We start from the raw sequence: 23,990 nt of genomic DNA on the forward strand, positions 1-23,990 counted from the left end.
TGTTGTTGTTGACATGACATCTGTTTTCCATTTGAGATCTGGTGGTTAGTCACGTGACTACACAATCAGAGGAACCATGTTTGAGCCTAAGCTGCCCAAACTTGTCTTGAAAAAATCCCTTTCATTAAATGGGGAAGGGACCTGCCCCTAATATTTTGGGGAAAATAGCTCAGTATTTTGGCAAAGGGGAATAAAAATCTTGAATCTGATGTTAAGTCAATTTTAGGAATAAATTTCATGAAATACATACTGGTGTAAACAGCATTTGCTACAAAATAAATACAAGAGCAATGCCTACGGGTGCCATCGCTCGCCTTCAAGTGGACAGTATGTATACAGAAAGAGTTACAGTTAAGAATTTCTAAGTAAAAAAAGGGCCATAATTCTGACAAAATGCAGGTTAGAGTTATGGTTCTTGGCCTACACAGTCATCAAATGATGATAATCAAGTGTGCAAAGTTTCAAAGTCGAAGCTCTAATAGTTTTTGAGAAAAGGTGGACCTTAACAAAAATCTTAACTAAGAAACACAAATTTTCTAAAAAAAAAAAAGGGCCATAATTTTGACAAAATGCATATCAGAGTTATGGTTCTTAGCCTACACAGTCCCATAATGATGATAAACAAGACTGCAAAGTTTCAATGCTGTAGCTCTTATAGGTTTTGAGAAAAGGCGGACCTGTTTAAAACAAAAATTTTAACCAAGAAACTAAAATTTTCTAAGTACAAAATGGGCCATAATTTTGGCAAAATGCAAATCTGTGTTATGGTTCTCAGCCTACACAGTCCCGTAATGATGATGAACAAGTGTGCAAAGTTTCCAAGCTGTAGCTCTTACAGTTTTTGAGAACAAAAATTTTAACCAACGTCGAACTGACGCCAATGATCAAGTAATTTTCAAAAATCAGACGAGCTAAAACAGAAAGAAAATAACCCTTAAACTTGACTTATTTATCACCTTGAGCAGGAGCTTTTAGTATACCCTACCACCAAATAATCAATTAACAAATACACTAGTTGTGTATTGTTAACAATCTACTGGACTTTGAACAACATCTGTTGGACAGCTTACTGCAGGACAATTATTAAGTTAAGATAACCACTTTCAATACAAACAGTAATCAAAGTATGTCAAGCATATATATTGTAAAACAAACAACATCAAAAAGCAGATATTTTTCATTTGATGTGATTGCAGTATCAAGATAACAAGAGCTGTCCGTAAGACAGCCAATGCTCGACTATTCGAATTATTGTCCCAGAAGCAGGAAAATGTTACCCTAAATGTTAAAATATCTATAGAGTTTCAATCCCGTATCTCAGTTATCTGCATTAGTTTTGGCGACAGTAACTTGCATGCAAAAGTTTAACCAGAAATTTTATGTTCAAAAGGGGACATAATTTGACCAAAATGCATGTCAGAGTTACGGGACTTGATGCAATCAACTAGTTTTATAACCCTGAAGGCACATGTGAAGTTTCAATTCAATATCTGCATTTGTTCTGCAGACAGTAACTTGCACGCAAAACTTTAACCAGAATTTTTTAAGTCTAAAAGGGAGCATAATTTGTCCAAAATACATGTCAGAGTTATGGGACTTGACCCAGTTAAGTTGGTAATTGATCTAGAAAAATTAAAAAAAAAGTTTCAAATATATATGCCTTTAAGTAATAGCTGTATGTACTTGCACGCAAAACTTTAACCAGGATTTTCTAAGTCCAAAAGGGGGCATTATTTGGCCAAAATGCAGGTCAGAGTTTGGGACTTGATGCTATCAGCTAGTTTTCAGCTAGTTTTATAACCCCGGAGGCACATGTGAAGTTTCAATTCAATATCTGCATTAGTTTTGGAGATAGTAACTTGCATGTAAAACATTAACCAGAATGTTCTAAGTCCAAAAGGGGGCATAATTTGCTCAAAATACATGTCAGAGTTATGGAACTTGACCCAGTGAGGTTGGTAATTGATCTAGAAAAATAAAAAAAAAGTTTCAAATATATATGCCTTTAAGTAATAGCTGTATGTACTTGCACGCAAAACTTTAACCAGGATTTTCTAAGTCCAAAAGGGGGCATAATTTGGCCAAAATGCAGGTCAGAGTTTGGGACTTGATGCTATCAGCTAGTTTTCAGCTAGTTTTATAACCCCGGAGGCACATGTGAAGTTTCAATTCAATATCTGCATTAGTTTTGGAGATAGTAACTTGCATGTAAAACATTAACCAGGATGTTCTAAGTCCAAAAGGGGGCATAATTTGCTCAAAATACATGTCAGAGTTATGGAACTTGACCCAGTGAGGTTGGTAATTGACCTAGAAAAAGAAAAAATAAGTTTCAAAACTACATGCCTTTAAATGATAGTTGTATGTACTTGCATGCAAAACTTTAACCAACGTGTGACGCTGACACCGACGCCATGGTGAGTAGAATAGCTAGAATATTCTTCGAATGGTCGAGCTAATAAAACAAGAGCTGTCCACAAGACAGCGCACTTGATTATTCATTACGACAACAACTTCTTAGCTGAACACGGGCCATAACTTGGCAAGACTTGCAGGACTAAGTTATTATATTACAATTTAGTACAACCAAATTTCCTATGTCAAGTGTTCTATATTTAATCAAAAGTTATCTAACTTGGTTATGTAAGTATGTCTTGTGTTTAATTTTTTAAGTTTCGGCAGTTACTATAACTATAGCTTTAAAATAGTAATATAACTTTAACCAAATTTTCTAAGTGGAAAAAGGGCCATAATTTACATTAAATTCAACCACAGGTTATCTAAGTTGGTTATTTCTGTAGCTTTGATAACTGGAAAGCATTGTGTGAAGTTTCAATTCAATAGCAGTTCTTGAGAAAAAGTCATTAAAAAGTTTTTTAAAAGTGGCCAAGCAAAACTAACATTCTGAAAAATTTGAGAAGACAATACAAGGATGCTACAAGTTTAATGAATATCCATCAGGCTGTTCAAGAGAATAAGTTGTTCAAAGGTTTTTTTCTATTTTCAGCTTAAAGGGGTCAAGCAGAATCACTTGAACAAACTTAAGAGATGTCTATGCCAGGATACTACAGGTCAAATTCAGCTACCTTAGTAACCAGGCTAACCAGTGTCTGAAAGCAACATCTGACTCCCAGCAGAAAACTGGTGAGGTAATGTGAAGTTCATAGCGCATTGTTAAATGTTGAATGCAAATATCAATATTTTTTAAATTTAAATATCTTTTTTTTTTATCGAAGTTCATAATATACTGTAGAAAGTTTAATTTCACAAAAATTCCACCAAAAAAAGAAATACCGGTAATGATTCTATGCCACCCATTTGCTTTTCAAGCTAAGGACTATCTGGATCATGTTACAACAGTAATGGTGGCGAAAAATTGCAGACAGCTGTACCAATCTCTGTAGATTATAAGATTAAGTATCGCTAATAAAGTAATGAAAAGTAATGGAATAATTCATACTAGAAATAATGTGTGCATGGTATATGATTATAAGAAATTATTGTTACCGTACGTACTGACATGAATATATTGCAAACTGGAATAAGTATACACATGTTTTTGATATTAATTTATTTTTCTTTATTTTACATTCATATTTTAATACACAGAATTATGCACTGGATGCTTTGAAATGACTATGCAGAATAGTCTTCAAATTGTGTCACATTGTTTATTTTATGTCAGATCTAATATAAGGGAAATGGAAGCAAAAGTGTGATAGATTTCAATATGGAGTTTGTTTCAGCTCAGAGATAAGTAACAGTGTATAAACATCTCTGAGGCTAAAATGTTAAAGCTATACTATTATATACCATGACTCCATGAGTATAACAATTAATTTTAACCAGTAACTTTGAGTACAAATATGATTCTGAAAGCTTTAATGCACTCAACTTTAAATATATCTATATAATATAGATTGAAAGGCCTGAAAATTTACAGATTACCTATAAATTTCAAAATACTTCAACGGTGACAATGGTTGTGTCAATTATTTTTCTCACTCGCAGGACTGTAATGGTGATTAGCATCCTTATCTGCATCATGGGTGTCCTGACACTGTTTCTATTTTTGGCATTTATAAGGTATATCGCACTATTCTGTTAGCATCATGTGTTAATTTTTAAAAAAATATATCTATGGACATTAAATAGATATTAAAACAACATCGCGAAAAGGGGTTAGATTACACAGACTCGTACTAGTTTGTCAATTAATTAGTTATCTACTTAATTTATTAACTTCAGAACAGATAAATCATAAGAATGCGCAGAAAACTTATACCTGCATACCTTAATTCTTACGTTTTTTATTCAATAAATCACACACAATTAATTTATCATAATTATGGGCATCATAATCGCATACTGTTACTCATCGAAAAAATCAGTTCTTAATTCTATGGTACAATGTAACTGAAAAGCAGGAAAAATCTACAGCTACATAATTATGTATTCATGTGTTTAGTCGTATGGATAAAGAAAACAATTGGTACTTTCCAGACATGAAGGTTGTGCAAATAACAAAAATAATATGCACAACTATTTGGCAAACAAGGAAATAACCAGCACATTGTTCATATGAATAAAGAAAATTATCAGCACAACTGTCATGTGGATAGCCTTAGCCACAGACACTTGGGGTGTGAATCACCTGCACCCCGCACCCCCTCCCCCCAACAACTTCTATGCGTTTGTGAAACATTTTTTTTCACTACCATTGTATATTCCAATGCAGACACTTATCATACAACAGAGGTAAAACTTGTCTAAGCTAGTTTTTAAAATCAATGGCTTAAAGATCATGTAAAATGTTTGAGAACATAACTACTATAAAGGTCAACTTGTTTGGTAATATGTATTTTTTCTTACAACACATGTACTTCGACTGTTAACATTCTATTTTGTAGAAAATATCAAACTTCTTTTTCAAACATATTATTTCTCTAAATTTGTTTTTGTTGTGTGTCTAACATACTTATCATGGTATTACGCGAAATGAACAAGAGCTGTCAGTGGACAGCGCACTCGACTATTCTCAATTGTTGATAGTATAATATAAGCAATGAGTAAAATATTAACATTACAATAAGCATATTCTAAGTCAAAAAGGGGCCATAATTCAGTCAAAATGCTTGATAGAGTTGCCTATTCCTTTTTACAGACTGGGGTCATGATGGTAAACAAGTATGCAAAATATCAAAGCAATATCTCATTGGACTTGGAAAATATTTGGGGTGGTATGCAAACTTTAACATTTATTCTAAGTCGAAAAGGGGCCATAATTCAGTCAAATGCTTGATAGAGTTGCCTCCTCCTTTTTACAGATTGGGGTCATGATGGTAAACAAGTATGCAAAATATGAAAGCAATATCTCAATGGACTTTGAAAATATTTAGGGTAGTACGCAAATTTTAACATTTGTGCGACACTAGCGCTCACGCCTAATGCTCAGGCCGACGCCGGGGCGAGTAGGAAAGCTCCCCTATTCTTTGATTAGTCAAGCTAAAAATAGTTAACTTTCATATTGTTTTTGAAACATTGCAGTTTTTTTGTCATTTTGACAGCTCTACTTTCACTTTCATTTTGCAATTTTTGCATTTTTTAAAAATGTATATGGTTCGTAACATTTTCAACTCCTGGAGTACCTGGAGAAATATAATAGACATACAATACTCATAAAAGTAAGGACAAAATACTTTCGAAAAAGAAATTTGATATATTCTACACAATAGAACGTGACTAGTCAAAGTATATGTGATATTAGTCCAAACAATTAGACATGAAAAAGTTGTCATTTGACGTTCAACATTCAATATTCTGACATTTTACATTTTTACTATCAAAGCCTTTTTCAATATAACATGGAAAATAAAAAATGTAAAATATCAATTAAAATGAAGTTATAAAGTGATATGAGTTATATCAGGTCTTATATTTAGGACTAGTGGCCTCGGTAGCTCAATTGGTACAGCTTTGGCATGGTATGCCTAAGGTCTGAGGTTCGAGTCCCGGTCGAGTCTGCATTTTTTCCTGACAATGTTACATTTGGAGGTTCTACCCAGATGTTCACCCTTGGAGCCATGCCAGGCGAAGCAGTTTGGCTGGGTGTGCATCTGAATTCGGTTAACAGTCTGTGGCAAACACTGAATGTCTCGCAATAAGAGGGAAGGTGTGTAACAGTTTTCGTATCAGGTGGCCTTGGTATCTCAATTGGTAGAGCATTGGCACGGTAAACCTAAGGTTTGAAGATCAAGTCCCGGTCAAGGCTGCACATTTTTCCTGAGACTGTTACAATTGAAACAGAGCAAGGTCTTCCAGCTATTTTCTTTCTGTACTATCTCTATCTGACTATCCTCAACACTATAAGCAGCTGAGGTCACTCAGTAAAAATAAATTATAAAAATAAATCACATTAAAAATCCTTCAAAAAATGTATAAGAACAGAAATCAAATAAAAAAGCCTTTTATTTACTGATAAAAATCACACTTACATTAATCAACATCTTTATTTGATTAGCTGCAGTGTCTAATCAGCTTCAGTACCGATATAATTATTATCTTCTAGACAATCGTTGCTTCCCACTGCCAAGTTAATAAGAGTTGTCTGTCTTTTACACTCTTCAAGGGAGGAAGAAATATCTCATCTTGTTCTCGGCTTCTGCGAGTTCAATAGGAATTAAATGACTGGTATGTTCTACTGAGAACCAGTAGCACACAAACGAGGGAAAGCAAAGTCGGATAAGTCCTCTACCAGAAACTGAGAAAGCCTTTCTGAAATTTTACGGTCGAAATGCCAAGAATAGACAATGACATCAAGCTGGACTTCAAAGATGTCTTGTTTCGACCCAAGAGAAGCACATTGCGAAGCCGATCAGACGTGAGCAGCATTTTATATTTTCTAAATTATCGATCTCATAATATTCTATCATGCTGCTTTTTTTTTTTAAAAGTTTGATTTCATTCTGGCTATCATTGAAGCCTTGAAGAAAATACAAAGATGAATCTATGACTTTATTGTAAGCTGGTTGATGTGTTTAGAGAAAGAGTAGAGTCAGTGTACCCGGTTTCGCACTGTACGCGGTTTCGCACACCCAGTAAATTCATGTACTTTGTGAGAATGAAGCAGAAAATTCAACAATTCTTTGTTATTATTTCACGAAAGTGGGTTATTCCCTACATAATTTGACACAAGGGGTCCTTCCCCACTGAAGCCTCGTTCTGGTAAGTGCAGACGAAAACAATAACAATATCAATGGAGACCAGTAGGTCAGCTGAAAAATATTAAGTTTCATGAAAATAATGACTATTTAAACAATAACAAGGTGCAAAATAAATTGAAAAATCACTATTCCATCATACAGGTAAGTATTTACCTACTACTTTACCTAAATGAAAACTATTTCAACAGTTATTGAAGTTCTCCCAACCTGCAAAATGCCTTCAACTTGATTGTTTGCTTTACGTTTTTATTAAAACAGAGAACTTAATCGAATAATTAGACTTGTGGGAGTCTTTTGTGATTCAACAGCTTCTGTTGTTTCATTTTTGTTTCATGTATTCAGTTGTTTTACCCTGTTCTGCTTTTAGAAGTAAAAATATGGTTTGGTACCTAGCTTTCACTTTCAAAACTGCTTTTAAATTTCAGTTTCGAATGTTTTATTGGAAAATACATGTTTAAATTGAATTTTATAAATGGTTAAAAAGTTAATTAATATTTTTCTGTTGAGTAACTGCATTGTTATCACTGAGTTCTATAAATATCAGGGTGTGCGAAACCGGGTACACTTAAATGCAACAACTGGTCAAAATATGTTATCCGAATCAAGTACACTAAGAGGTATGACGTCATTGTAGTGGGAAGTGAAAGTAGCGTGTTTCAAACCAAAATAAGCGTGTTTATTAAAACATATAGAAGTAAATTCAAATTTAATCATTTTTAGCTAGATAGGAAGGTATTCTTAGGAAATGTGTGCGAAACCGGGTACACTGACTCTACATGTATTCAAGAAAAAATACGTGGAAGTAGAGGACAAAAATTTCTGCAGGTCAAACGGATGTGGAGAAATTATTATACCCAGCTCATATTATTTCTAAGGACAGCTCAAGTTGTTGGCAGTGGCTAGAGAACCGGAATCGGTTCCGTAGACTGAGAACTTATTCGTCCGGAACTGGTTCTCTTAAGCAAAATACTGTGCATAGGCTAGGGAACCGGAATTTTATTTCTATGCATAATGCTGCCGAAATCCACTTTGTTTCTTGGTAAGTGCCATGCATATTATTATGATCTTAATTAATTTTTCCCTGCCCTTGCATTTATCTGCATTTACTGTCTCCAAAAGTGTACTCGCCGCATATAGTCCAAATAATTGTACTCGAGAGTTGAATATCGTTATATTATTTTGACTTGTCGATATCCGCCTCCGAGTACAAACCAGAAAAGGTAAAGAATGTGGTAGCACTGTCCTCTTCTCTGCGTAAGTAACACCCAATGGAATCCGTTGGGCGGGAATTATGTTATAATAATGCAACGGATAAAAAAAAAGAAATACATACATAGAAAGCCTATAATTTTTCCTTTTCAATGATGTATATATTACCGAGATTTCTTGAGAAAAATTCAAACTATAGCAGTTAAAAAAATGCCAAGGTTTAACATGAGTTTACTACATATTGGAAAATGGCCGATCATCGGTAAACACATTACTACACGAAGCGTTTTCATTGGTCACGCCTCCGACCGCCATTACATGAAGACGATTGAAACGTTAGAGGTTTAAATTTTTTACAACAGAAATTCTTGATAAATATGTCCTGTTCTTATGTTTTTTATTTACTATTTATGATTTAAAACAACAGCTAAGCAGTTAGGGCTAAAGAAAAATCGTGACTACTGATAAATCGTAATTTCAATTGACCACAGTTTCCACCACAGTTTTGATTGTTTCTGGTTGAGACCTCTAGGTAGACAACGTAAAATATCAAAATGTAAAATCGGTCTGCCCGAGGTCTCATTATTTAGACTATCGCCGCATATATACCATGTCTGCCGTATTGGAATGAAATAAACTAGTACGAATGAATGCGTGAAAACTACTTCCCAGTTTTTAAATGTTATTAAATTTTGCTTTAAACTTGTACTATATTTAAATATAAAATAATATTGGTTTGTATTTGCATCATTACTTGTTTATAGATGAACAAATTAACTTAATTGCCCTTAAAACTTCATACAGATTCTTTGATCATTTTAAATACTAATTAAGTTTAAGTACTAGTTTATTTTATCATTCCAATATGGCGGACATTATGCGGCAAGTACATTTCTGGAGACACAGTAAATACAAATTAATAAAAGGGCATAGCTTGCTGAAATAGTAAAAATAATTAACTTGTTAAGATAAGAACATGCACATGATACTTACCAAAAGAAACAAAGCGAATTTCGACAGTTTTATGCATAGAAATAAAATTCCGGTTCCCTAGCCTATACACGGTACTTAGGCTAGAGAACCGGTTCCGGACAAATAAGTTCGCTGTCTAGGGAACCGATTCCAGTTCTCTAACCACTGCCCTAGTTGTTAGGTAAAGGTAAAGGTTAATTTTATTTACCACCATTTTGTGAAACAATTAACATGATAAGCTCTATTTTAAGAACAATTAAAACCAATTATATGTTGGCAGTGGCTAGAGAACCAGAATTGGTTCCATAGACAGCAAACTTATTCGTCCAGAACCAGTTCTCTAGCCAAAGTACCATGCATAGGCTAGGGATCCGGAATTTTATTTCTGTGCATAAAGCTGCTGAAATTCGTTTTATTTCTTTTTGTATCAACGTATCATGCATGTTATTATCTTAATTAATTTTACCATTTCAGCAAGCCATGCCGGCCCTTTCATTTATCTGTGTTTACTTTGTCTCCAAAAGTGTACTCACCGCATACTGTCCACCATATTGGAATGATTGAATAAACTAGTATGAATGAATGCAGAAATCGTCGGCATTGGAGCAAGCCGAAAAAAAAAACAACTTGAAATTTAAACTTAAAAGGTACAATACAATAAAAGAAACAAATAAAACAAATTAAGTAATTTCTGTTAATTAGTATTGATCACATATCTTTGAACGTGAAATGTCGGGGTGTTACAAACCAGTATTTAAAGTGATCAGAGAATCCGCATGAAGTTTTAATTGTAATTAAATTAGTTTGTACATCTATGCAAATACAAATCAATATTATTTTATATTCAAATAATTTAAATAAACATATAGTACATGTTTAAAGCAAATAACATTTAAAAACAGCAAAGCAGTTTTTACGCATTCATTGGTACAAGTTTATATCATTCCAATATGGTGGACACGGTATGTGGCGAGTACAATTTTGGAGACAGTAAACGCAGATAAATGCAAGGGCATGTCAAAATTAATTAAGATAATAATATGGATGACACTTACCAAGAAACAAAGTGGACTTCAGCAGCATTATGCGTAGAAATAAAATTCCGGTTCCCTAGCATTTGCATGGTATTTTGGTTAGAGAACCGGTTCCGGGCGAATAAGTTCGCTGTCTAGGGAACCGATTCCGGTTCTCTAGCCACTGCCTTACACCTTACCCCCAGCAATTTGCTGGTACCCATTTACAGCTTTCGTGATAAAGTGCCTTGCCCAAGGACACGCTGCAATGGGAGTAGCCAGGAATCGAATAAGGGGCCTTCACCTCTGTAGGAAAGTGTCTTGATGGGTTCACATTTATAATGTTGTTTTTTTTTTTCAGGTAGGTGATCTGAGGACTAAAGAGTGTAACATATTTATGAAAATTGTTTATATTACGGGGAGATTTTCCTGTTCTAATCATTTCAGCTGCCTTCCTAACAGGCCCTATTTCCATTTCACCAATGTCCATAAACTGAGGAAAAGCCAAGGAGTGAAGTACAAGGCAGTAGTTCCAAGGGCATTGAGTCAGAAGGCCCATCAGTCCAAAGATCCAAAATTGAAGAATGATCTAAACCAAATAACCTTAGATGGAAATGATGAATTGATTAATATCTTCCATAACTTCAACTTAAAATACAGCAGGCCTTCAGATTGTTGAGCATTTGGATAATTGGACAGATTTCAGCTATAAATGTTGATTTAGAACAGAGGGTTTGTGGAGTTGGACGGCTGCAATAACTTTCACACTTTTTGGCCTCCTGACCATTGGACATTCACCTGGTGTATGAGTTTGGTGCATGATTTAATGATTTTGCACTCAGTAACTCTTAAGAAAAGAAACATTCTCTTTTCTTTTTATTAATGCAGACTGTTTTGATTTTTCAGGTGGATCTTGTAAGAACTTTTCAGTTTCGAAATTCAGGCCAGACTTACACTGGTATTCCAATTATGGTGGCTAACATGGACACCACAGGAACGTTTGAGATGGCCAAGGCCATTGGAAAGGTATTTCTTGTTTGTGTGCATCATATATATTTTACTGTTGAGCACATTTTTTTTACTTAGCGTGTAACTGACATGTTACAGACGTAAATGAAGTACAGTGCTAGTTTGCAGATGACTTGGCTTTGCCAGGGGATAAAAACATGGTAATCTGGATAGAAAGTTTGGGGATAAAACAACAAAGCAAGTCCAGGGGCAGGGCTGCAGTATAGAAAGTATTCTCATCTGTTGGAAGTTTGACTAATTCCCTAGTCAAAACTGCATAATGGATGAGCTTGCTGTGTGCTCAAAATTTACCTGTACCACTAGAAATTCCAGAAAAAAAATGAGAAAGAAATTGCTTTAACTGAATGATGACTTCAGAAAATGAGTGCTAAAAATAAAGATTTTCATGCTTTTCAATAATGATTTGATTGGTTAAGAACTTTCATGATGATTTGAAATCCTTAACCTGTAGTATTACAAAGGTTCAACATTAGAACCACAGAAGACCTCTAGAATGTGAAAATTTACTTGAGGATGTGCACAAAAATTGTTCATCACCACCGTGTGAAACTGAAAAACTGTTGTAAAAGGCCTTAAGCCCCAAATAAAGAAAAAAAGTATCTTATTGTTAGATGTCGTTGTGCTTTGAGAGATTACTTAAGGTGCCTATTTGAGCCACGCCATGAGAAAACAAACATATTGGGTTTGCGGCCAGCATGGATCCAGACCATCCTGTGCATCCGCGCAGTCTGGTCAGGATCCATGCTGTTCGCTATCAAAGCCTATTGGAATTAGAGAAACTGTTAGCGAACAGCATGGATCCTGACCAGACTGCGCGGATGCGCAGGCTGGTCTGGATCCATGCTGGTCGCAAACCCACTATGTTGGTTTTCTCATGGCATGGCTCATCATATAAATCTATGCTACCGGTAGTACATGCATCTGTTTTATTTCAGCATTTGATGTTCACAGCCATTCATAAACATTATACTGTGGATGCATGGGTTGAGTTCGCCAGGGAAAACAAAGATATTTTAGAGGTATATTTGGATCATTTAAGTTTGTATCCTATTTTCTCACTTAAGTTTTAATTGAACCACGGATGTAGGTAGTCTGGTAGGTAAAACGTATATTAGCTACAGTGTACCTGTAGAATAGTTTTAATGCTCTGTTACGTTCTATGCCTCATGTGGTTCTTGGACGATCTGTGTATGAAAAGAATCAGAACCACTGCCTTACCCTTGCATGATCGTAAGAGGCGACTAATAGGGTCTTAACACTTGGTTTTGCAGTAACACTGTGATTCCAGTAGGTGTACAAATTTTGATTCCATACCCTATGTTTTTATTTCGATGTAAATGAGATGTGGAACCAAAATTTGTAGTCCTGTTTGGCGCCATAAAACCTATACTATGTTGGTGCGCCGTAAAACCCAAGTAAATAAAGTGTTACGTCCTATAGATAGTGGACTGATTAAAACCTAGGACTTTTATAGCTACTCAGTATCATTAGTACCATGTAAAGATGTTTCTGAATATATTTTTTATCTGTTGCAGCATGTAGCTGCAAGTACAGGAACAGGTTCTGGTGATCTGAAGAAACTCAAGGAAATACTTGATGCTGTCCCGGGCGTCAAATATATATGTGTGGATGTAGCCAATGGTTACTCTGAACATTTTGTACAGTTTGTACGAGACTGTCGTAAAGAATTCCCGAAACATACTATTATGGTAAGTATATTTATTGTGTGGTGTGTGTAGTTTAAAGAATATCAGTTGATGATAATTATTGCTCAGTTTTACCCTTGAATAGATATATACATTACCATGAATGTGAGCTTATTAATGTCAGATTTGCAGCAATAATTTACCAGATTGTATGATATAACTTATGAATGAACATTCATGTAACTTGCCGGGGCCTCTGGGGCCAAGTAGTTAAGTTCGCTGACTTTGAATCACTTGCCACTCACACTGATGTGGGTCCGAGCTTCACTCGGGGCGTTGAATTCTTCATGTTAGGAAGCTATCCAGCTGGCTTACGGAAGGTCAGTGGTTCTACCCAGATGCCCATCCATGATGAAATAATGCACAGAGGGACACCTAGGGTCTTCCTCAACAAAGCCAGAAAGTCCCTATATGATCATATGATTGTGTCGGTGCGACTTAAACCCAACAAAAACAAAATCATGTAACTTGCCACTTCCATGTCTGATCTAAAACTTTGATATGTGTAAAAGGATATTCAAATAACAGAACAGAGTTTCACCATAACAAGAATATGTAAAAAAAATTCCTTGAGAGGTGAGGTCATATTCCTTTTCCATTCCTTAACTTCAGTATACATGTTCTGTTGCTAAAGTGTAATCACTCACAGCACTCACACTTCTGTGTACTAACATCACATAGTGGATTCGTCTGTTTAGTATAAAAAATTTTATAGGCATGTAAAACTTGTCGTGTAAAAAGCAAGTAAGGCAGACTTGAACCTCCTTCAACATGAACTTATGCATCAATCATATGTTATTTCTTGATTTATCATAAAGTACTTCAAAATTTAATTCGAATACGGCCGATTGCGGATGAAAACTGATTCTGCGGATGGCCTGAAACATCGTACAAAATATTGTGAAAAGATCGACAAGTTTGGTATTGTTTTCGAAAAAAAAATTCTACAACTTGTTACCAGGGGTGTAAAATTCTTTTTCACACCACTCGCCCTGCAGGACTAGTAGCTAGTAAAATCTACTCGCCCTTAGTGCACAGTCACTCGCCCTAATAATTGACAGGAGTATTATGTACAACACAACAAGCAAATTTCAAACATAACACATAGCTCGTACACTGCATTTCCTTTTTGATTATTCATTTGTGTTTCTTTTTAATTTTTTGTTTTTAACCCCTATCGTAGTTTCCTAAAGTGTCAAGAAAGTATTAAACATCAGTTATTTTCATTTTTTCAAAACTTATTTTCCGAAAAATAATTATTTTGAAAAATGCCCTAAAAATATGGACACAATAATCATCATCCACCTACCCGTCTTGAAGGCGAAAAAAAAAAGTTGACGATCATCGGTAATTATTCTATTGATAAACTAAATAATTGGCCTGTTTTCATCATCAGTTAACATCCTCTCAAAGAGCTAAAAGAAGTGTGTCAGTATCATAACCTCTGAAGTGGAGATCAAAGCGATATTGTTGCACGAGATTGTCATGGCATTACGTCATATTACAGTTTTCACGTCATGTGACCTATTTGCCAACAAGGAATTTACATTATCGTTTGAGAAGAATATTTTATAAAAAAAAAATACATGTACAAAGATTCATTTAAAACTTAGTAAAAACCGCAACAACATCATTTTGTTTTATTTTAAAACCACATTTCTAGCTACAACCACGAGGTCACGTACCTTATTCCACTGCACTAACAGAATATATTATATGAAAAGTAGATCCCTCGGAAGCACCAAAAACAAAGCAAAAAGTGAAAATTGCTGACTCGGTTTGATTGAGTCTGTTCATGAGCAGATATGGAAAACGCAACACTGCCCACGCCCCCTAGCACCATTTTACCAAACAAATCGTTTTACTCAGTGTATTTAAATTACTGCCGCTTTTTCATTATTTAAGATTTTTTAATTCCGTTTTTTGTTCTTTCTGGTCAAAAGTCTGAATTTTATGCCCATAGTATGTATCACTTATTTTCTCTTAGAAAGAAATTAGTAATTTAACAAATGATTATATGAAAATTCGACCGTTTTCATACAAATTTTTTACGTTTCCGTCGATATTTTATTTAAATCTTATAAGAATTCAAATTGTACTACTTCTCAAGCGATGTTGAAAAACTCAAGCGATAATGTTAAAAAAAGAATGCACTAAGCACGTTTTTTTGTGTACGTGTCGATAAACAAAAGTAACGGAAGGGTAAATTTGATATTACGATAGGTCGCACGTGCTCCCGGAATGGAAAATTAGCGGCATGACGTTTTGATATCTTTACGATTCGCGGGTAAATTCCAGTCAATCAAAGTAGCAACTGAACTATCTCAAAGTTTATTGACGTTTTTCAAGATGTAATTCTGAATTTCATTAAAGCTACGACGTAAAACCCACTCGCCCGACCGGTCGAGTATACAGCGAGATCCACTCGCCCGCTCGCATTGGTGAGTTAAAGTCTTGGTTACATAAAACAGGCGCCAATAAAAATGAACAAAAGATAAAAAGATATCACATTTACGACTAATACAAACTGTTAATCCGTAGCGATGACCTATGCATTGCAATTTTCTTGTTAATTGGACATCTTTTGACATGCATCTGACTGACCCCTGTTGCAAACTGTTAATCCGTTAATCCATAAGAATGGCCCCTGCCAATTATGCATTGCTATTTTCTTGTTAATTGGACATCTTTTGATACGCAATAATCAAACATGACATGGTTTTATTTTGTAGAATTAGCATGCTCATATTGCCCAAAATCAATGATACTTATTTTTAAAAAAAACAACAATAATTTACGAATATTTGAATTTGATTTTCGTATTTGAATATTCGACCGATTTTCGAATATTCGAATATTTGTTCCCATCCTTAGTATAAATTTGTTACAGGTACTTACCTGCCTGGCTGAATTTAAACATTTTTATCTTGCATGAAGCTTAAGTATTGAAATCATGTAAGAAAAATTTCTTGTAGGTATTAAACACACAGGTTTTAGAAAGTAGGATTCAATGACTGTTGTGATGTAACAGGGTTAAACAAATGTGTAGAGATGATTTATTTCTGGTACAGATAACTCACAGTGTGATATGTTACAGGCTGGTAATGTGGTCACTGGTGAAATGGTTGAAGAATTGATACTGTCTGGTGCTGATATCATCAAGGTTGGTATAGGACCCGGCTCAGTATGCACTACCAGGAAGAAGACTGGTGTTGGATACCCCCAGCTCAGCGCAGTCATAGAATGTGCCGATGCTGCACATGGTCTTGGTGGACACATTATTTCAGTAAGTCCAAGTCTTGGATAAGTTCAAGTCTTACATTATGTATCCATGCTATGGTAAAATATTAAACTAGTATTTTTATATTTTTTAGCTCACCTGTCACAAAGTGACAAGGTGAGCTTTTGTGATCGCGTGGCGTCGTCGTCCGTCCGTCCGTCCGTGCGTTCGTGCGTACGTAAACTTTTGCTTGTGACCACTCTAGAGGTCACATTTTTCATGGGATCTTTATGAAAGTTGGTCAGAATGTTCATCTTGATGATATCTAGGTCAAGTTCGAAATTGGGTCACGTGCCGTCAAAAACTAGGTCAGTAGGTCTAAAAATAGAAAAACCTTGTGACCTCTCTAGAGGCCATATTTTTCATGAGATCTTCATGAAAATTGGTCAGAATGTTCACCTTGATGATATCTAGGTCAATTTCGAAACTGGGTCAAGTGGGGTCAAAAACTAGGTCAGTAGGTCTAAAAATAGAAAAACCTTGTGACCTCTCTAGAGGCCATATTTCTCAATGGATCTTCATGAAAATTAGTCAGAATGTTCCTCTTGATGATATCTAGGTCAAGTTCGAAACTGGGTCAACTGCGGTCAAAAACTAGGTCAGTAGGTCTAAAAATAGAAAAACCTTGTGACCTCTCTAGAGGCCATATTTCTCAATGGATCTTCATGAAAATTGGTCAGAATGTTCACCTTGATGATATCTAGGTCAAGTTCGAAACTGGGTCAACTGCGGTCAAAAACTAGGTCAGTAGGTCTAAAAATAGAAAAACCTTGTGATCTCTTTAGAGGCCATATTTCTCAATGGATCTTCATGAAAATTGGTCAGAATGTTCACCTTGATGATATCTAGGTCAAGTTCAAAACTGGGTCACGTGGAGTCAAAAACTAGGTCAGTAGGTCAAAAATAGAAAAACCTTGTGACCTCTCTAGAGGCCATATTTCTCAATGGATCTTCATGAAAATTGGTGAGAATGTTCACCTTGATGATATCTAGGTTAGGTTTGAAACTGGGTTACGTGCGGTCAAAAACTAGGTCAGTAGGTCGAAAAATAGAAAAACCTTGTGACGTCTCTAGAGGCCATGTTTCTCAATGGATCTTCATGAAAATTGATCAGAATGTTCCTCTTGATGATATCTAGGTCAAATTCCAAACTGGGTCACGTGCGGTCAAAAACTAGGTCAGTAGGTCGAAAAATAGAAAAACCTTGTGACCTCTCTAGTGGCCATATTTTTCATGAGATCTTCATGAAAATTGGTGAGAATGTTCACCTTGATGATATCTAGGTCGGATTCAGAAGTGTGTCACGTGCCTTCAAAAACTAGGTCATTAGGTCAAATAATAGAAAAACCTTGTGACCTCTCTAGAGGTCATATTTTTCAATGGATCTTCATGAAAATTGGTCAGAATTTTTTATCTTGATGATATCTAGGTCACATGTGCTCAAAAACTAGGTCACTATGTCAAATAATAGAAATAACGATGTCGTACTCAGTTCAACACTGGGTCATGTGGGGATAGGTGAGCGATTCAGGACCATCATGGTCCTCTTGTTGAAAATAAACTTTTCTTGTTTGATGGAATTTTTTTCTGAAGAAATGAAATAAATTACATTTTTATTTATTGTAAAATTAGATTTTATTATTTTTATGCCCCCGAAGGGAGGCATATAGTTTTTGAACCGTGTGTCCGTCTGTCGGTCTGTCAGTCTGTCCGCAATTTTCGTGTCCGGTCCATATCTTTGTCATCGATGGATGGATTTTCAAATAACTTGGCATGAATGTGTACCACAGTAAGACGACGTGTCGCGCACAAGACCCAGGTCCGTAGCTCAAAGGTCAAGGTCACACTTAGACATTAAAGGATAGTGCATTGATGGGCGTGTCCGGTCCATATCTTTGTCATCGATGGATGGATTTTCAAATAACTTGGCATGAATGTGTACCACAGTAAGACGACGTGTCGCGCGCAAGATCCAGGTCTGTAGCTCAAAGGTCAAGGTCACACTTAGACATTAAAGGATAGTGCATTGATGGGCGTGTCCGGTCCATATCTTTGTCATCGATGGATGGATTTTCAAATAACTTGGCATGAATGTGTACCACAGTAAGACGACGTGTCGCGCGCAAGACCCAGGTCTGTAGCTCAAAGGTCAAGGTCACACTTAGACGTTAAAGGTCATTTTTCATGATAGTGCATTGATGGGCGTGTCTGGTCCATATCTTTGTCATTCATGCATGGATTTTAAAATAACTACGCATGAATGTGTGGCACAGTAAGACGATGTGTCCCGCGCAAGACCCAGCTCCGTAGGTCAAAGGTCCTAAACTCTAACATCGGCCATAACTACTCATTCAAAGTGCCATCGGGGGCATATGTCATCCTATGGAGACAGCTCTTGTTTATGTATGCTTAATATACATTTAAAGTACCTTAAGGAGGTAGGTTACCTTCATATTTGTATGTGCGCATGTCCAACCGGAAGCTAAAGTGACGATTTACGACGACGTTTACGACAAACTAAATGTGTTTGTATATTCATTCTTCTGAGAACAAATCATGAACCTGTCTTCGAGCTGACGCTTTATGGTTTAATAATGCAGAAATAATGAATAAATTGCCGCAGAAATGCTTCAAAACAATGTTGCCTTAAAATGACGTCATGGCGTTACGTGTCAGTTACCGCGCAAAATTAATAGCTTTTATCTTGAAAGTACGTAATTCTGTGCATTTTCTTTATTTCAACTATTTTCAAATAACCATTATATGCTGAAATATTTTTTATGAGTCTTTTGCTCTGAATAATAATCAATATTTTGCTTCTTTTATTTAGTTATATTGAAATGTTATGCGGAACGTAAGAAAATGGATGATGGTAACCAATGTTATTTGGAATATAGTTTTGTGAAAGGTTACTTGTTACGGCCATTTTCAAATAAAAGATCTAGCAGTTTGATGTGTTATACCTATTTTTCAGGTTCCGTCGATAATTTGTTACTTATACACTAAAACTAAGATCTAAAATTGTTCAAATTTCAGTAGAAAATTGTGGTTTCTTGAATTTAATTGATGTTACCATGGAAACGAAGCCCATGACCTATGTATCTAAATGTAAAATTTAAAAGCGTTGACACTGTTCTATTTAAGAAACACAGCTTCGGCTTTTTATTTTCATTTCAACAATATCCACGAGAATAATAGCAGCATGCTGAATGATTTTTCCATGAAAAATGCTTGACGAGGGGTACTGCTGTAAGTATTCGAAGCAGTGAAATTTGTTTGAATAAATGCAAATAACACGAAAATATAACGTACATTAAAAATAATATGTTTTAAAGCTACATTAACTAGAAAGAGAATCTTATTCAATATCTTTTTTGTAAGAAATTACGACAAAAAGCAAGATATAAGCTATTTTAAACATCTCTGTTGCCATGGTTACTTTAAACTTTAAGAAAAATAGGGTACCATGTAAAGTGCTTGGTATTTTGCTAATAATATTACCCAAATATTCCATGTTGGTCATTAACAGAATGACACTGAAGCTGTCGAAAACCCCTATTTTTATACATAGTTGTTTAAAAATGAGAGAAAATGCGTTACCATGGAAACACGAGCCCCGCGACATATACAATTTAATCTTATATTAGAAAGCTAACGTGCATACTAGTAAAATTATCAATTATGCAGATTTCTACGGATATCAGTGAAACTAAAATACACTGAAAAGTGTTAAATATCCGTATTTTCCTTCTTCTTTTAATATGAAATACCTTTGAAGGGTCATGTTCTTCAAACCTGGATAAAAATTGAACTTTAAGGGACAGACACAAACGAAATTGAGATTGTAGCAGTTTAAACTTCATATTACACGAAATACAAGAAAATGCTGCGATTCAACTAATTTGAATTTACCCTTGTAACAAGGTAACCTACCTCCTTAAGTTATAAAACTGCAAAAAAAAAAGTTTCAGGAACTACAGTTTTCAAAACATAAAGTCAGGTATGGTCATAACAATATGATAGATAGTTTTATGTATGGGTGTACCTACATTAAAAGTTGTTAAATTGTTTATATAGGATGGTGGATGTACTTGCCCGGGGGATGTTGCCAAAGCATTTGGAGCAGGTGCTGACTATGTGATGGCGGGTGGAATGTTTGCCGGTCATGACGAGTCTGGTGGAGAAATTGAGGAAAAGAATGGAAAGAAGTTTAAAATGTTTTATGGCATGAGTTCAGCTACAGCCATGAAAAAACACGCAGGAGGTGTGGCCGAATACAGGTATTGATCTATTTATAGGCATAAGAATTTTAGAGTTCAGCATAGCAATTCTTTCAGAAAGATTATATGATAAAATGATTTTATTCAAGAAAATTTGCTGTTCATGATACAGTATTTCCATTCTAACAGAGCATCCACCTAAAAACTTGCCTTTTTGTTTTGTGCTCATTTTCAGTGTGTCACTAGATATGTTGGACCTCACTCTTGTGCTAAAACTCTCTTGTGGGAGTAAAAACTTGCATACAAGGCAGGGGTTCCATTTGACTCGGGAGTTTTCAAAAGACGCTCAGAGGACCCGGCATGATACTTGCCTGTGCGTCCTTCGGGACCCGGGGGCATTTTCCATTGATAATCCTTTCTCTTATTTATTTCCTTTAGTAAAAATATGTCCATGATAAACACCTGTATTCAAAATAAACACTCACGGTCATGCCCTCCTGCCTTTGATCTTCTGCTAAATCCCGCCCTTTATCCTGTAGACATGCCTCGCTGATTTTTAGCTCGACTATTCAAAGAATAGTCTAGCTATTCTACTCACCCTGGCGTCGGCGTCGGCGTCACACTTTGGTTAAGTTTTTGCATGCAAGTACATACAGCCATCAATTAAAGGCATATAGCTTTGAAACTTATTTTATCTTTTTCTAGGTCAATTACCAACCTCTCTGGGTCAAGTCCCATAACTCTGACATGTATTTTGAGCAAATTATGCCCCCTTTTGGACTTAGAAAATTTTGGTTAAAGTTTTACATGCAAGTTACTATCTCCAAAACTAATGCAGATATTGATTTGAAACTTCACATGTGTCTTCGGGGTTATAAAACTAGTTGATAGCAGCAAGTCCCATAACTCTGACCTTCATTTTGGCCAAATTATGCCCCCTTTTGGACTTAGCAAATTCTGGTTAAAGTTTTGCGTGCAAGTACATACAGCTATTACTAAAAGGCATATAGATTTGAAACTTTTTTTTTCTTTTTCTAGATCAGTTACCAACCTCACTGGGTCAAGTCCCGTAACTCTGACATGTATTTTAGGCAAATTATGCCCCCTTTTGGACTTTGAAAATTCTGGTTTAAGTTTTACATGCGAGTTTCTATCTCCAAAACTAATGCAGATATTGAATTAAAACTTCACATGTGTCTTCGGGGTTATAAAACTAGTTGATAGCAGCATGTCCCATAACTGATATGCATTTTGGTCAAATTATGCCCCCTTTTGAACTTAAAATTCTTTTAATATTTAACCTTTTTGGGTAATATTTTCCTGCTTCTGGGACAATATTTCGAATAGTCGAGCTTGGCTGTCTTACGGACAGCTCTTGTTTTTATCAGCAAGTTACGTCATGGCGAGTGCACATAGGTAACAAGAATCAGTGAAGTGTTAAAATTAATTGATAAAGCGTATTGATCCTGTGTACTGTCAAAAAAGGCGCCAATTATTAACTTATCGTAAGCGACCAGCTGATTACCGAGCATGTGAAAAGTGCCCTGCAAGATTTTTTCGTGCAAACTTTAAATTAGACCATTGTTTAATGATCATACAGTAATTTCAACAAGAAAATTCACAAAGTTTAATGAATTTCGAAAGCAAAAGTAAGTTTAGAATGTCCGTCCACGAGTCTAATTACACCCGATGTCATATGCAATTTTTCCAAAATTCCTTAAAAAAACTGACTTTCAATGCAATTTTTAATGATAAGTAGCATCATCATTTGAGGAACTATCTCTGATTTAGTTTAGTTGGCCAAGTAAACTGAGCAAAAACTACTTTCCGATGACATACCAGTATCCGGATAGTACATTTTGGATACATTTTTATAGAGGGTTATAGCACTTTTCTGTTATTAAAAAAATAAATGAAATATTGAAGAAAAACCTAATCAAAATAACATGAATTTTGATCAATATAAGTTTACAATATGAGACTATATGACATGAAACTGACATTTTTATGATGTAATTAATTAACATGATCTTGGGTTTATTGTTTTCTTAGTGAAAGATCTACGTGTTACTGAATGAAAAAATATAGTCCATTATATGGACGTGTTGGGACAGGACTCCTGTATTTTGGAAAAGGACCCTTTAAAATTGGTCCTGGGACTCTTGGGTTTTCAGGTCTAGTGGAACCCCTGCAAGGAATAGTGCTCAGATCACATGTTAGATTATTCTTTAGCATACCTGAATTGCAAAATATTTGTGGAGCAAAAATTCTTCCGCATATTGAAGGAGATTTTAATGAAACTTCGTACAGATGAACCCCATGAAGTGTAGATGTGTGTGATACATTTTCTTTAGTGGACAAAGTTTCGGGAGGTGGGGAGGGGGTGCAAACATATCCATCATAGCTCTCTTCAGTTGAAACTTCATGTATATGATACATAAAAATGAAGATGAGTGTGATATTTTTCAAGGGTGGACAAAGGATGGGACACCCTTTGTGGCATATATTACTTCCACATATTTATTTTTTTTGGAGTGGACAAAATTTTGGGGTGGGTGGGGCAGTCTTACCAAGAACTGTCTTCTTTCTCCTGACAAAGCAGAGTTTTGGTATAAATCACGTTTATTGAAGCTGTAATTTACCATATGCAAATACTTTGAGGAAAAAATGTGCTTTATTGGTCATAAGTCCATGGGTTTTGCTGTATACATGCATTAATATAGTTTCTTTATTTATATGATACAATAATATAAAGACATGCATACTGGTTGACTTTAATTGCCCATAAGTACATGTAATCATTTCCAATTATTATTACATAATATTTATTATTTACAAGGTGAACTATGTAGTTAAACTATGTCTCTTATTCCAGAGCATCTGAAGGAAAGACGGTACAAATAGAGTATCGTGGACCTGTAGAAATCACAGTACAGGATATCCTCGGTGGTCTCAGATCAACATGTACTTACGTAGGAGCGGGAAAACTTAAAGAATTGAGTCGAAGAACTACTTTTATACGAGTAACTCAACAACTGAATGAGGTGTTTGCAGCCAGTACTAAGGAACATTGATATGTTGTTACGTATAGGAGTTTTACTTATTGTTTTATTTATAGCAAAATGCTACATTTAAGTGTCAAGTCCCTTGTTACGGCAGAAAAAACATCAAAATACCGGTGTAATAAACATTTTACTGCAATACAAGTCACTTCTTTATTTGAAAAAGAAAATGAAAAAAGCTGTAGAGGTGTAGAGTTTTAGGAAAATGTGCTGACATAATTAAAATTTCAGTTACAGAGGTGAGGGACAATATAATGCTTTGGCCCAAAAATTAAT

At 35.4% G+C, this 23,990-nt stretch overlaps 2 protein-coding genes across 2 annotated transcripts in view; one reads left to right on the plus strand and one right to left on the minus strand.

Annotated features, from left to right (window-relative positions):
* Positions 1 to 6,611, minus strand: part of LOC123549884 (endonuclease/exonuclease/phosphatase family domain-containing protein 1-like) — a 42,809-nt gene extending 36,198 nt beyond the window's left edge. Inside the window, 1 exon segment of the mRNA XM_053546542.1 lies at positions 6,495 to 6,611. The gene's annotated coding sequence lies outside the window, so the exon portion shown is untranslated.
* Positions 6,612 to 6,695: 84 nt separating this feature from the next.
* Positions 6,696 to 23,895, plus strand: LOC123548318 (GMP reductase 2-like). Its single transcript, XM_045335488.2, has 7 exons — positions 6,696 to 6,880; positions 11,324 to 11,443; positions 12,382 to 12,465; positions 12,982 to 13,155; positions 16,250 to 16,438; positions 20,510 to 20,712; positions 23,528 to 23,895. The coding sequence occupies exons 1-7, from the start codon at positions 6,794 to 6,796 to the stop codon at positions 23,724 to 23,726; spliced, it is 1,056 nt and encodes a 351-aa protein (XP_045191423.2). The 5' UTR covers positions 6,696 to 6,793; the 3' UTR covers positions 23,727 to 23,895.
* Positions 23,896 to 23,990: the final 95 nt, after the last annotated feature.

This window comes from Mercenaria mercenaria, chromosome 6 (genome assembly GCF_021730395.1).
Source record: "Mercenaria mercenaria strain notata chromosome 6, MADL_Memer_1, whole genome shotgun sequence".
NCBI classification, from domain to species: domain Eukaryota; kingdom Metazoa; phylum Mollusca; class Bivalvia; order Venerida; family Veneridae; genus Mercenaria; species Mercenaria mercenaria.